General features: G+C 45.8%; 2 protein-coding genes across 2 annotated transcripts; both read left to right on the top strand.

The window, feature by feature from the left end:
* The first annotated feature begins 1367 nt into the window (after positions 1–1367).
* On the top strand, positions 1368–1733 carry LOC135830767 (ragulator complex protein LAMTOR3-B-like). Its single transcript, XM_065342983.1, has one exon. The coding sequence runs from the start codon at positions 1368–1370 to the stop codon at positions 1731–1733; it is 366 nt and encodes a 121-aa protein (XP_065199055.1).
* A 5793-nt stretch (positions 1734–7526) lies between these two features.
* On the top strand, positions 7527–15083 carry LOC135830768 (DNA-directed RNA polymerase I subunit RPA43-like; the record flags this gene model as incomplete). The annotated part of the gene is given in 2 exon segments (XM_065342984.1): positions 7527–8097; positions 14837–15083. Coding segments are annotated over 2 exon segments (700 nt in total), but the record flags the coding sequence as incomplete, so codon positions are not given.
* Between the last annotated feature and the right edge of the window lie 817 nt (positions 15084–15900).

Below are 15900 nucleotides of genomic sequence, written 5' to 3'. Positions count from 1 at the left end.
GCTTGTTCCTTTCCGTATACTCTTCACTGGAGCTTCCCCAAGTACGTTGATATCAGTCTAACATTCTATAGCGAAGAAGCAGTACTTGAAAATAGTTAGTAGAACTAGCTCGGGTTGAGCCCGCCCTGGTACATCGATTCCACGATGTGTCGACCTACTCTTTTAATCTCGTTTTAGGAAGCACATGGTGTGTGCATGTGCATGCGTTTGTGTCGTGGGTATGTCGTGGAGCTCTGTGTTATTTTGCCTTGATCGGCTGTGGTGTTTCTGTTTGTCTAGACCATATTTTATCTGTTACCTTGTTTATAGCACTTAGCAGCACATCACCGGCCGTTGGTCGCCTATATGTGAGCATTCTCTTTCTTGCCTTGTTGTTTGTTTGTCTTTCACATTGATTTTAACCTGCTTGTTTTGAGTGCCGACTTGATGGGTTGGGTTTTATGGCATCTTTTCTTTAGTGGAAAAACCTGCGGTCACCATGCACACGCTGCTGGCAGTTTGTGACAGGTGTCCCTATTCCTCATACTTTTCCATTTCTTGATTTGGTATGAGCTCTAATGTTACTGTAATCAGTTACCATGATTACATCACCGTGTTGTCGACTTGTCTGCGGCCATAATTGTAACTATATTAATGCCAACTGATATTCGCTAGTTTCTCTCGAGCAGGGTCATGCAAGTCTTGCTGGTGCCAGGGAGGGATGAGTCCATGCATGCCGAATCCGCGTGTATGAGATTATGATTGTACTCTTGTCTTGATGCCAATCAGAACTCCAGATTTTGCAGTGATCAACAAGTAGGCCCTACCAGAAGCGAATATCGAATGAAAGATTCTGACTGAGATCCTGTATCAAATATAATGCATGCTTGGCCTACAAAAATTGTCACTTCCGTGTAACATTGTGCTTTCGCCGGTTTTTGCCTTTTTACCCGGGAAATGCAACCCCCCCCCCCCCCAAAAATGGTTACATTGGTGGACATGTTCGGTTGACAGTTAGCAAGAGTACATATTGATGATAACCCCCCTAGTCGTAACTCTCTTGGCTCTCCATCCGAGTCCATTCCTGCACACCGGCACTGTCACCAGGGAGTCGTCAAAAAGTATTTGACGACTCCCTGCTGCACACCTGTACGAGTCGTACTGACTACTAGTACTACTGTGTGCCTTTTTGTTTTTCGTAGGATTTGGTACGGCTGGGCTGACGTCAGACATCCGAAAGCAGGAGTAGTATTTTTTTACTACTCCCTGGCCGAAAGTACAAAAGATCCTGGTATTGTTGATGTTGAACAAGTACAATCTTCAAAAAAATTCAAAAAGAAGTTACGAACATTGGTTGTGGATGGGAATGTTTCTGAAGTCTTTGTGAAATGGCAGACGATATCGAGGTCGCCCTTAAGAAGTTGATATCCGGTGTGGATGGACTGGAAGGTATTGTTATCAGTGACCGGGATGGAGTTCCTGTCGCGAAGGTGCTGAACGGCGACGTTCCAGAGGCTGCGTCTCGACCTGGATTTCTGGCTACTTTCTCAATGGCGACGGAACAGGCCAGTAAGTTGGGATTGGGGGCCAACAAGAGTTTAATTTGCTTTTACGACAACTGCCAAGTCGTACACTTAAACTTTACGCCTCTGGTTGCCACCCTATTGGCACGCGTGGATGCAAACACAGGAGTGTTGCTAGGTATGAGTGCACAGCTCAACGAATCTGTTCAACAGCTTAGCGACTATATTTGAATTTATCTTGGACTATAAATCTTCACACGCACACGAACACTCGCACACATACATGCACGTGCACACACACACAAACACACACACACACAATACCATGCTGCGGATTTCCTGAATACTTTCTCTTGTTATAAAAGGCCATTCTTTGGTTCATGTAATTGTGCACATAATTTTTAACACATGACTTGCTGCTGATCTCTGTTTTTTGAGATGTCTCCTCTGTTTGTTATTGTATTGTTATCGCCACGATTGATGCCTGGTATGTACCGCTACATAAAGATCAATCGATGTTATTTTTTACTTGAAGAATCAGAGTAGATCTTTCTTTGAACGAATGTCGTTTCTCTTTCCATTAGTCCCTTTGCCAGTAGTGTCATGTAGTGCAATGTATATACTAGCAGTTAGGCCAGTGGTGAAGTTGATGCAGCAGTTTTACATGCAGCCAAGCATACATTTAGCTTGCTGCATGGTTATACCGTTTGTGCGTATCCCGCCTCTTACGGCATGCTGGAGCCTGTGTGCATTGTATCAGCCTTGCCCAAGGACAGTGGAGACGTGCTTCCAAGAACATAGTCTGTATGTCCTCCACTCCTGCTTTGTTCAGTCATGCGGCTGTGTTCCGAAAACCCCGGAGCATTTGCATGTTAGTGCTACATGGATGTAGATCTGAGGGAACCTTCACGACTGTCTTCTCAAGTTCTCATTAGGGTACCCTGCTCATGCTGTTGGAGACCTCTCTCGGATAGCGATCCGGTCTCAAGTGAATAAATTAAGCCCTTCTCTTGAATCGTGCCCCTGGGCTTGTGTCTATGCAAGTATGGTGTTGTTTTCCTAGTGTTCTTGTTCATGTCATTGCACTGGTGGTTTCTGTGGAGTAGTGCTTCTATTCTAGTCCAGCTGAGATGCTGCTGCAGTATGCGAAGGTGCATGATGTGGCACATATAAAGCATTTATTCATGGCGCAACTGCCTAAAGCCAGCAACAGGTAAGTACCGTGGCAATGTGCGAAGATTACAGCATGTCCATTGCCTTGTAAAATGCTGTCAATTTGTTTCGCCCGTACAAGAGACCTCGATTATCGAAAAAGAAAAGAAAAACTACAGCCAGCGCACGCACGTGGACCGAAAGTTCGTAGTACGCGCTGATTTTGTTCAGATCACGCTTGAAAATAGTTCGTCTTCACGAAAGTTCGCTGTACAGGATTTCGTCGTGTACGAATAATTTCGACTTGATTTGATGCCTGGCCAACCATAGGATAGGCCCAAGTTTGCCCTACTGTAGTTCGTACTAATGGAAAGTTCGCCTTATCAGTGTTCGTCCTGAAGAGGGTTTTCTAAATGCTGGAAAATGCTGGAAGACATAGTCGTACCAACACTGAAAAAATAGTGCCTTCTCGTGCTCCGTTTGTAATGGACTTCCGAACAAAAGTACGAAGGTTTTTTTACAGGCTGGGCATTGTTGGTCTCCATTTTCTTTGCAGTTTTGCTTGTGTTTTCCCGTTCCTGGGGACAATCGGGATTTCACAGATGCAATTGTCCATGGTTTTGACGAATTTAAAGACATCCATTGTTTATTATATGGTTGCATGAAAATACCGAAAGTGTGTGCGTCCACATTTGCAATATGCATGGATAGAACTTTTGACACTCCGGAGTCTGTCTATAGCCTATAGGGGTTGTCGCAATAGCTTTTTGTCATCCCTAAACCGAACATCATTCGTTCTATTCGTACTCGGCCCCTCCCCTGGGCAATGCGAATCGCATGCATGTACTGTACAGTGTCGTTCGACTTGCAATTTTGGCTCCCCCCCCCCCCCCCAAAATGAACGATGTTTATTTCAGGGACAACAAACCAAAAAACTTGAGGACCCCTTGTACATGTAATTGTATGGTATTATAATTATAAACCTTGTTTTGTTGAAACATGTTGGTTGACAGCATGTAACAAGATGGAGGACCAGCGTGTTCAGAAATAGTGGCCTTTCTACAACCATCCACGGTTGGTAGAGCCTCGGTCTTATGACCATCTGAACCGTATGGGTGTTTCCGGTTCTTGTCCTCATAAACTTAGAAGCTTTTGTTCTTCTTTCTTCTCTTTTTTCTTTCTTTTTCCAACTTCTGCCCATGGCGTCCCTCTCTCAGCTCGGAGCATTCGGATACCGGTATTTTTTTAGACAATACATCAGAACGTACCATGCACATACCCCCCTGGGGGTTAGTTACCGTACATTCTCTATTATAAGCACAGGTCTCCGTTACTAGCACACTGTGAGCACCTTTCGAAACATTATAAAAACAGTCTCTATTATTAGCACGGTCTTGGTGGAAATCAATGCTGCATGCATGATAGCCAGCATAATTTTAGTCTTGCTCTGTATGGATGTATTGGTTGAAAAAATATAAGCACGGCGCTTATAATAGAGAATACACGGTATGTACTCTTGATCATACTTGTTCATGTCTACCCAGAGTGCCAGACCCCCTCAGAGCGAACAACATACACACGTTTATGCAGCAGGGATCGATATTTTTTTAATGTCTCCCGTGAATTCTACGGATTCCAGAATCCAGAAAATGCCGCAGAGTGTTGCAGAAAAGAGAGAAAAACTGCTTTTTCTGGAAACTGTTGATGTATTATTCACAGCCAAACCAACCCGCAGCCGGGCCGCTTGTGACTTTCAAAAACAACGTGCAGTACATTTTCAAAAAAAGTGGAGCTTTCAATTTTTTTTGACCAGTATTTCGGTCCAGAATTTGTAGGGACAACAAACAACGGTGGGGTTGGGGAAATTCAATCTACTTTTACACTCATTTCCCTTGCAGAATTTACTTTTTTCAGCCGCAGAATTCTGCACGAAATTTCTGATATTCTGCAATTTCCTCATGAAACGTGACCAACAACAAATCCAAATTCACCGTACACCTAGGTTTTCATTGCTACGGTCGCAAAACCTTGCCATGCCTAGCTATCTCCACGAGGCCGACTTTCACTTCGTGTAGGTCATCTCTACTCCACATGCATTTCCAGAGTTCCACGCTTTGTACAATACGTGGAGCTACACACGAGCAACAGCAGCTAACATATTCATGGCATAGGACAACAGTTGGCAAGGCTGTACTGGCAGTGCAGCTTTCCGCCAACACTCCACTACAAACACACACAACATGCTTCGCACTGCATGAACCGTTCACACAAAAGCAAGGAGTCACTGAGGCGCATGGATTTTTAGATATCAAGATGATCATAGTGTAGATAAGATATCAAGACGATCGAGATGTCAGATGGTAATATCCATGCTGCCCATGTATGTTGAGAAGAGCATTTACCTCAGCTGCAGAACAGAGAACAGAATACAAAGGACAGGAATACGATGAAGCTCCGAATGTCAACAATGGATGATGCATCTCTACTTGCCGTCTACTACAGCAGCACTGCAGGGCGCCACAGAACGAACAGGCTAGGATTTCACTAAGCACAGCATTAGGGCAAGTTTAGACTACCGGTAAAAAGTGAGGGAACGGGGAAGTTCCAAGATGATTTGGTCAAGTGACATTACTGACACTTTGCCGGCGGAAAAGTTTTACTGCCACGGCTGTTGCGGCGGAAATAGCATTCCGGCAGTAAGAAAGGTGCTTGGGCTGGGAGTAATGGAAAGTCCCTCCTCAGTGCTGTGGTGAGAGCTGCACAAGTAATGTTAGTATATCGGTGGTGCGAATGTCATTCACAGGTTGACGAGGTTCTCGGTAGTCTGAGCGTGCCCTAACAATAGATAATAATGGCAAATCCTCAGGTAACGCGTTACATAACCACATGGTAGGGTGGCTACTAGGCGCATGTGCGCACTGACCATCAATATTTTCCAGTACCATGAGTGTAGTAAAAAATGTGCTACGTATGACTGCGTTGAACTCCGAGCTTAACACTCTCAGACTGACTTTCCTACATGCAGAGGAATGCCACCACACTTAAGAATGAATTTGGCAGATACAGCAGCATGGGAGGTGAAGATTAGACCCATAGAATGTGGCCAAAAACAAAAATCGCCATTTGAAGCATCCATGTTCCAGTCATATAAAGCTACAAATGCCTTCAATTTCCCATACATGGCCTCATTCAATCCTATGACGTCTAACTGAATGCAAAGCATAACTGAAAGCATTGAGACCCTGGCCCTTGTAAGCATATCATAGTGTATTGCCTACAGGATATATCTTCAAGATCAAGCCAAGCGAGCAGACATTGGCATAGATATGCGCAGCGCAACAGAACTGGCAAGTATCGTTAACCTCTGGTGACAAATAGAAGTAGGATGTGCTGTATCGCTAGTGTACCAGCGCCACAGCTTTGGCCAGCGCACTATTACCAGATTTTTTGGTCGCAAATGTAGACGGATCTCTTACACGCTAGCCGTGATAGCAAGAGCACATGAAAATCAGGGTTTTTGCACGGCCAAATTCGTTGACACAGCTTAGTGATTAGACGGGATGTAGTGAGCAAAAGTGAGCTGACATTGAGCAGCAAAAGGAAACCAGCTTGAATCTCACTTCCTTTCATTGCATTACTAGACTGTATGTAAACAAGGAATTTCGCAGTGTCATCCAAACATTAAAGCTCCGGCCTGGTCTTCATGCGCAAGTACTATACTCATACCCCAATTATCCAAAGTTACTGCAACGAGGGACCTTTGGGACGAAGTTTAGTGGAAATAGTGGTGTCATACACCATTTCGCTGGCCTTTCCCAACAAAATGTACACACCTAAAAGTTTGCCCGGTGCCAGCTCCCTGACCGCCCGGATATTATTGTGAAGGTGTAGAACTCTTGGTTATAGCCATGGTAATGTATAGGTGTAACTAGTACGAGCACTGTACAAGAATACATTCACTCATTTTGTGCAAAATTTGCATAAGAGCAAACACGTACTAGTAATGGTAATTAATTCATCAAAGCAATAAAAAGAACTAACTCTGCCGTCATCATCATGCATCAACGAAGTCAAATGTTTTCCATAATGATGAGGGCAGAGTTAGTTCTTTTTATTGCTTTATTAAAATTGTTGTCTCCGCGGCGTTTATTCACAATTATAATTCATTCGAAAATTATAATTGAGCTCAAATTTCTTACGCGACTATACCTATAAAGCACCGGTTTATCGTCAATACAATAACTGATACAATAATAATACTTTAAAGAAGTAACTACATACAAACGAATAATCACTTTCCAAGTTTATATTGTGGGTGACTCACATTTCGTGACATTCAATTTTCAAACTTCTCAAACTAACGTGTTACTTCTCAACAATACTTAGATCAGCGATTCGCCAAATTTAACAGGACTATCCATAGTCGCAATTACTAACATAACATAGTAACAAATTCATACCTTCTGGAAACCGATGTCCTTAGACGTTTCTCTGAAGCACTGACGACAGAGATTCAGTCCATATTTTCTGATCAATCCATGACGGTTGGAGCAGCGACGGCTGAGCAAGAAAACAGAAGCCCCGACTGATTACGTCCGTCCTTCGAGTTTTACTTGTGGACATCTATAGCTTACCAGGATCGGCATCCAGGGCCGTACTTGCGTGGATGTGAGTACCAAACGGTTTGGTGAGGCATTTTTGCTTTCTTCTTGCTCACTCAAGACAACAAAGGGAAGAAACTCAGTGCGCATGCGCGCCAAATGATGCTGCTCTGCTTGGATGCGATCACGATCACGACGTCCCGCGATCGCCAGTGGTCTATGACGTCGACGCGACTCCCACGATCCAAAAAGAATACTGGCAAAAATATTCAATCTATTTTCGCCATCATTTTCAGTTTTATTGAATTGTCTTGAGATACTACATACATGTATAATAATTGTCATTGGTATCTTGTTATCGTTCTCTTGGAAATGTAGGCTGCAGTAGAATGAGCTCGTCGTTTGTTCGTGTCGTAGTTCGTGAACGAGTTGCCCTGTTGCCGAAGTGCCTTGACCGTGTGCAGCATCACGTTCTGGAATATTTGAATGCTCGCGTCCTAAAATATTCGGAATCTTTACATGGTGTGGTGGTGGCTTACAGCAGCGTTCGTATTCTACAGTCAACAACAGCGCTCGTAGCTGAGGACCCTCACATTCGATTCGATGTGGAAGCAACGGTAACAGTATTCCGACCGGTGGTCGGATCTGTGCTGAAAGGCCAGCTATCGAAGATTAGTATGGATGTAGCAGCGTGCCTGGTGTACAAGTGTTTCAACGCTAGTATTGTGCGACCAACTGATGCGGGAGAGAGCTGGCCAGGCAAGGATATTGGTGAGATGATCAGCTTCACTGTAACGGGTATCCAGCAAGCTCATGGAGTGATGTCAATCAAAGGTGAAATGAGATGACAGCCCAATGACAGTTTTTTAACCAATGTTTCCCCAGAACATAACGAGAGAGAAAAATTCTATCTGAAATCGGAATTTGCTGCTTTGTGATGGGAATATGCGGTGAATCCCGTTGCTGATTCATTTCCTGGATTTTCTAATCCTATCTGGATGAACGGACAACTCTTCCTTAACCCATGCATGGGGACTGAAGTGTGTGTTTCACCTCAGAATACGGTGTACAGTATTTCTTTCTTTTATCAGTCCCCATGGACAAAGTACGATTACGTGGCCGTGCAGAATCCATCCATTTTGAACGGTCGCAGATTACGGCATTTCTAGAAAAGCACCGTACTCTCCCCACCCTTTAGCTAACACCAGTGCTTGATTTGTTTTCATTTTGTACAATTGACAACAGGCGTGATGGCTCGCATATGTACCCCACGTGGTCCAAGTCCTGGGTTTGCTGGCCTACACTGCTTTATGCCACTGGATGCAATCACCTAGCATGTTCAGGGTACACTCATACCTCGTTTATCCGGGCAGTCCGTGACCTTGCACTGCCCGTAACTTTGAAATGTCCGTAACTCCGAATCATATACATCTTGATGGGGAAAAGGCCATCGATATGGCATATGACGTCAATATTTCTACGAAAAGTGACAAAAGAGTAGTAATATTTCCCCTGAAACTCGCCCAAATAGTGCCCGGTAGACCGAAGTGCCCGTAACTTCGGGGTCCGGATAACCGAGGTATGAGTGTAGATACGTACATGTAGTGCTTGCATCTTTGGCCAGTTTTGCTCGACCGAATGAAGCGGGCACGGTAGAAGTGGGTTTTGACTTTGGGTCCCGTGACCCAACTCTGCAGATGCTGAAAGGTATTTCTCACTTGGCAACAGTGTTGAGCGAGAGGATGAGGTCCTTGAGTGAGAAAACTATCCGTGCAGTCATGATTGCCAGTGACTCAGTATTATGCGGCCGCGGCGAGTGCCGTACATTCGCCGCCACTTGAATGATATCCTCCCGGCTAATTATTTGGTTCGAAGTCGCAAGAAAATGTTGAACGGTCTCTGCTGAGATGATAGCTACACCATAGGTCAGTGGTCAGAGCATCGCTGGCCTCAAGCGAAGGTCCCTGGTTTGAGTCTTGGTGGTGACAGTCAATTTTTCTTCAGACTTTTCCCTTTTCCATTCCCTCGACCAGTGAATAATGTGGTTTTCCGATAGTCACAGGGCTACTAGTATATGACGCATGGTTGTTATAGGTGTGTGTGCACTTGTTGGACAGTTGTGGAAGGTGAAATCCAGGGGTATATTAACAATACGTATCGAAGTTAATAACAGTCGAACCCCAGTTATCCGAACACCTCGATTATTGAAATGCCCAAAGAGGTGCATTAATTGTGTACGTCACACCAATGTGACACCATGCATTCTGTCTTTTTTGGCGTGTAGTCTTGTGGATTTCGATTACCTTTTGAGTGCCTGAGTTACTGCATGACTTGGTATGTAGGTACTCTAATGTAAGTTGTGCTCCACTTGCTTGCAACAAGAGAGTACACTTTGAATTATAGACGGTATCGGGCGTCACCTTGTGGTTTTAAGGTCGATTTGGATTATCGGAACACGCCTTCAAAGCAGCTCGCCCAAAAGTGTTTGGATAAGCGGGGTAGAAGTGTACCAGTGTCCAGCGTGATGGTGATGCTCATTCGCTATGTATAAATATGCGGTGCTCATGATGGCTCTGGAGGCTCAAAGCATAATATAATGTTGTATATGTATATGAACGTTCCTAGGTTTAAGGTAGCACACTATGTCCTTCCTTTTAGGATTTTTGAGCAGCATGTGGCTTTTTCGTGTCCGTGCTGTTTGTTGCCTTTTGTGTGTTGTGTATTGTAGCTAACTGTCCTCTGAGGTTCTGTGTGCCTTCGCTTGTAACGTTGTATGGAAACGGGCCATGCACGAGTCTGTGCATGTCCCGGTGTTGCTACTGGCACTAATAAGTGTGCACAGCTGCTAAGGTGCCATGTTGTGAGAAGTGAGTGAGCGCTGAATGCAGTCCTGCCGAGGTTGGCCGAACGCTCTTGATTGGAAAGCTGTTTTGGAAGTGTTTTCTGATCATCCGTGTCATTGTGGTGATCGTTTTGGAAGTGTTTTCTGATAATCCGTGTCGTTGTGGTGATCAGATCACGCTGACGTCCACGATAGCGACACACAATGCATTATCTCTATTTCAATGTGTACCGTGTAGTCCTACTCGAAGTATGTTTTGCTGGCGAGTGCAGTCATGTATGCCTTTGTACAGAGCCACGCAGTAAGCCAGGCACTCGAGGGGGAAAAAAGCCATCAAACTCAACACGTCTAGACGTATGTTGACAAGACATAACATGTACATTATGATGTAGAAAATTCAGGGACGTGTGCGTTCGGATAATAGAAGTATTCGTATACGTAGAACCTGAACCGGTGTACTGTCCTACTGTTGTATGAACTATTGATCAAGTTTCACAGCAGGTATTGCTCTAGTCAGTCTGGATCACTGGGCGAAGAGATTACTGTGCCTGACGGGCGATGAAGTGGCACATCGACTGTCAATCTATCACTGCTGTTGCGGCCTTTGCAAGTCAGACACTGGAGAGATGCTGTCGAGTTGGTGTCGTGTGGTGATAACAGCTCTTGTTGTGGCGCAAATGTGGTAAATTGCCAAAAGTAGAAAGCTTATTAGTATTACGTGGGCAGTGACTAAGTGCTGTAAGGTGCTTGTTCAGTAATATGGCATGGCGCTGTCGTGACATGTATCGGGTCGTCAATGTTCAATGATACTACGGTAGTACACACACGTGGCCTGGCATGAGTAAATCATGGATGTGGCAAATGGGATTTAGGCCTTTGGCCTGTGGTTGGTGGATCTGATCTATCCTCCCCCACCGTTTAGGAGCCGCATCTGACGCCTGATCATGGGGTGGTGGCGTCCCACGGAAGCGGAAAGGTGGTTCTTGACCAGGGAGTTGTACGACTCCTTGTTCTTGACCTGCCCGGTACGCGAACCCGTCAAATTTATTTATTTTATTTTACATACACTGGCGTGTATAGGTTGTGCTAGGTGAAGTCCGACCCGAGGTGCATATTTGACGCCTTGATCTTGTGCGGCCCTTGACTCCTGGTATACCCGGTAGTGGTGTGAATGTTGCAGGACATGCACATCTACACAAAGTCATGTATTAATGGCCCAGGGCACCTGTTTTGTACTTTAGGTCAGATTTCACCTAGTGTAGCTACACTACAGTCAGTAGGTGAAATCTGTTTCACAAGGTGATATTTACTTTGCAGTATAGGGTATAGGTTGGTGATATTTACCAGGTGTTGGTTTTGGCGCAGCATCCAGCCAATCACTCACCGGCTGGATTTGCATGACTCTCAGATCTGCCAGCTGAAATCTCCTCATTATCATGCTTGCCTGAGGCCAAGTAGGCTTCTTTTCTTGTGGGTAGCTAACATTTGACAAGTTGTGTCTATCGGTGGTCCACATTGGCTAGAGCAAGTGACGTAGAGTATTTGCTTAGGTTTTCGCAGGAGACCGTTGTGAAGCCATTTCAGATGTAGGACCGTACCAGGTATGTAGTGGTCTCCTTGTACAGCCCCAGTGTTTGCCAGGTGAACATATTCTATCGGCGGCAACCACGTCTTGCGTGACATCACTATGTGGAGGGACGGAGAGTTCTGCAGCTTTGTGCACCTCACATCGTGCGCAGGGCCAGCGCTGTGGAAGGCACTTCTCCGGATTGCTGAATGCGATGAGCACGTGGTAACCTACTGTCCTGGACGGTATTCCACAGATAGCTTGCCGAGGACCTTGCTGCTCCCCTCCCCCTCACTTTGCGTGAGGTGTACCGGGCAATCTCTCACCTACAGAGCGGCAAGTCTGCTGGATTCTCCGAGGTTCTGCCCGAGATGGTCAAAGCTGGCGGTGCACAAGTCGCTCAACAACAAACTTTGTGGAGCTAGTTGGCGATGTGTTGCGTGTTGGCAGGGCGCCACAGGAGTGGGTGGACGACTGGACGCTACCCTCGTTCCCATCCCGAGAAAGGTGACCCGACCTGCTGTGATCAGTGAAACAGCATCGCACTCCTGCAGTATAATTATGTCGCTGGCACGGTCCGCACGGTCCTAGCAAGTCTCATCCAGTCTCCGAGGATCTGCTGGCTAGCTGCTTCTTCCAGAGTTCCAGTGCGGTTTCAGACAAGGCACCATGGCACCTGTCTTGTTTCACATATTTCAGGACCAGGGGCATACCTGGTGTTGGATTTGAGTTTACCTGTCATTACAGTGAAGGCCGCTTCTATTGTAAGTCATGCTGAACAACGCACTTATCTACCACTGCTCCGGAGGGGCAATTAATATTTGCCTTCGACTCCCCTCTGTTGGCTACATCACGGGCTGGTGCGGAAGCCGCCCTTTGCGTAGAGCTAGCTATTCTGAAGGCAGCTGAATTTGGCCTTACCCTCCCCCCCCCCCCTCCCGGCCGATGTTGAAATTGAATGTGTAGCCGAATTCCTCTCTCTCTCTCTCTCTCTCTCTCTCTCTCTCTCTCTCTCTCTCTCTCTCTCTCTCTCTCTCTCTCTCTCTCTCTCTCTCTCTCTCTCTCTCTCTCTCTCTCTCTCTCTCTCTCTCTCTCTCTCTCTCTCTCTCTCTCTCTCTCTCTCTCTCTCTCTCTCTCTCTCTCTCTCTCTCTGTGTGTGTGTGACTTGTGGTCAGTATACGCATCATCTCTGGACCCCCGGCGCCAGTGTCTGTTGTGTGCAGTGTTTGCTCTCGGCACTTCTCATGCCACAGTGATCTCGTGAGGTGGGAGTGTACATCTGGGCGACAGGAAGTAATCCCACGGCAGAAAGGTGCCTGCCGGTGTGCTCATTGCGACTGTCGGTTCCGGAGTCGTTGAGGTTTAGCCATCCGAATCCACCGCTGTGCGGCCTCTGCTTCCGGGTCATTACCTGCTTCTCTATGTTCTTCCACCATCCGTGACTGCTGGAATGCCCCCCCCCCCCCTTTGGGATGAATTTTGAGTGTTCAAGGTGCGGCTTATAGTGTTCTTCGGAAAATACGATATAAAGTACATTGCCCCCCCCCCTTTTGGGATGAAATTTGAGTGTTCACGGTGGAAAGTACGGTATAAAGTACATTGGGTAGACGACTGGTCTACACATCTGAGAATTGTAATGTTGAAGTAGAGTGAACAACGAACATGAGCATTGATGTAAGAAGTGGTGTGTTTTTTATGCTAGCTTCCCTAATTCAACTACACAATTTTTTGTAAGTAGTACTCACAGCTCACTCCATAGTTGCAAGGCTTGCTCTAAAGCAGGGAGTCTTACGACTCCCTTGCTGGCCCTGCTCAAAAGCGTTATGAAGGATACTTAGGATACAGTACACAGTGACTGACTGTACTGGACTTGCTTGCACCTCATGAGGCCAACCCACATGCAGTATGTTTTAGATTGAGACCGATACAAAAAATCACAAATTCACAGGAGTGAACGAGCGCTAGACAAGAGCTTGAGGTGAAAGCCTGGACCAGCCTGGAAGTGGAAGGCTGGTCCGAGCACAAGACAACAATAATGTGAACAGGTTGACACAAACAGGACTCGTTGCAACAAAGAGCTCGGGCCCAGCAGAGCGGCTTTCTGCCACAGCAGCAGCACAAAATCGAGACGTAGCAAAACCAAAGGCGAAAGAGAGGAAAGAAATGATGGTCTCATAGATAAGTTCATCAGCTTGTTCAAGGATGAAGCAGACACAATGCTGGAGAGCTAAGGTTAAAAAGGTGAGAAATCGGGCTTCAAATGTCAATGACTTTTACCCATCAGAGTACAACATACTACGAAAAGAAATATTCGGTTACGCAGACTAGATAAGACCATAGGGCCGTGGAATATTATGAGCACGAAAAGTAACTCAAGATTCGAAAACGCTAGCAGCAGCAGATGACAAGACATCAACATGAAAAGGATATACCCCGAGATTGTTACGTTACTAATGATAATGTAATTGACGGACTGGTGCAGACTGGTCCAGGCACAGTCCGGCAGCGGATTGTTAACAAAGTAATAAAGGGGGGGGGGGGGGGCAAGTACCCCATGGTTTCACGACACACACCCAGTGGGTGCCGATGACTACAAAATACCAAGCACTTGCTTGTCTCTAGCATGACACAACTAGTGGTCTGCGGCAGTTTCTGTCAAAAGAGCGAAAATACGGTGGTCGCTTGCCCGACTCTCACGTTTCAGCCAGGGGGTGACGAGCAGCGAGGGCAGCAGATATTCTCTGATTGCGCCGGAAGTCCAGCATGGGCTCTAAGAAGTTGCTGAATGCCCTAGCATCTGCGGGCTCCCAGTGGTATTTCTCGGTAAGAACATCGCCCAGCGGCCTGCAGACGAATCATATGGAAAATAGTGGTCAAAGGCAATGAGTAGGTGAGTGCTGTATTACTGATCAACAATAACAACAACAAAATCGTGAGAAAGAATTTTTTTAACCAACAACAACAATCGTGAGAATAAAGATTTGAAACAACAACAACAGTGTTCACATGCTGCATTACAGTATAACAGCTAGTCTTGGCAGCGGTGAACTTTGAGTGGAAAAAACGCGCATGCCAGTCAGGGATAATGATTTTAATCATAATAAGAAATACATATGCACAGAGAGGGAGAGAGAGAGAGGGAGAAAAGAGAGAGGAGGGAGAGAGAGAGAGAGAGAGAGAGAGAGAGAGAGAGAGAGAGAAGAGAGAGAGAGAGAGAGAGAGAGAGAGAGAGAGACTCACCAATATCTTTTAAAAGTCATGAGAGTAAGTTACATTTATAAAGACAGGTAAGAGAGAGAGAGAGAGAGAGAGAGAGAGAGAGAGAGAGAGAGAGAGAGAGAGAGAGAGAGAGAGAGAGAGAGAGAGAGAGAGAGAGAGAGAGAGAGAGAGAGAGAGAGACTCACCAATATCTTTTAAAAGTCATGAGAGAGAGAGAGAGAGAGAGAGAGAGAGAGAGAGAGAGAGAGAGAGAGAGAGAGAGAGAGAGAGACTCACCAATATCTTTAAAAGTCATGAGAGAGAGAGAGAGAGAGAGAGAGAGAGAGAGAGACAGAGAGAGAGAGGGAGAGAGAGAGAGACTCACCAATATCTTTTAAAAGTCATGAGAGAGAGAGAGAGAGAGAGAGAGAGAGAGAGAGAGAGAGAGAGAGAGAGAGAGAGAGAGAGAGAGAGAGAGACTCACCAATATCTTAAGTCATCTGGTCGAATGTGCCGGAGCTCACCTGTAGGCATGCAATAGACCGTACAGTCACAGCAGATCAGCAGGTGCCATTTCACAGAATACGCAATGCACCACATCTCGACAAGACCACAATTTATTACAAGTATTAACCAAGCCTGTGCAAGCAAAAAATAAAATCTGTTTTACTGTTTCTTCTGAAATTCTGCGGCCACTTCACCACCACCGCCACCACCACCTCCGTTGTGCTCTGCGGCCGACCACGCATTCCCCACAGCAGCAACAAGAGGTTCCTTCGGAGTACTGTTTCGAAGGATACTGAACCATAGCTAATGGTGTGTGTGTGTGTGTGTGTGTGTGTGTGTGTGTGTGTGTGTGTGTGTGTGTGTGTATGTGTGTGTGTGTGTTGAATGCACAACTCGCCCTACCTATTGCATTTAAAAAGAATAAAAGACACATTACTTGAGGAAGAAACACTCCACAGGAAACATTAGCATCATCCTATCACTGCGGAACAGGGACAGGCCAGCCTACCTCGGCGGTCAAAAATCTCGTTT

The sequence above is a fragment of the Sycon ciliatum genome, unplaced genomic scaffold, assembly GCF_964019385.1.
Source record: "Sycon ciliatum unplaced genomic scaffold, ocSycCili1.1 SCAFFOLD_2285, whole genome shotgun sequence".
NCBI lineage: Eukaryota > Metazoa > Porifera > Calcarea > Leucosolenida > Sycettidae > Sycon > Sycon ciliatum.
Note: the sequence above shows the minus strand (reverse complement) of the source record. Positions and strands in the feature narration are given on the sequence as shown.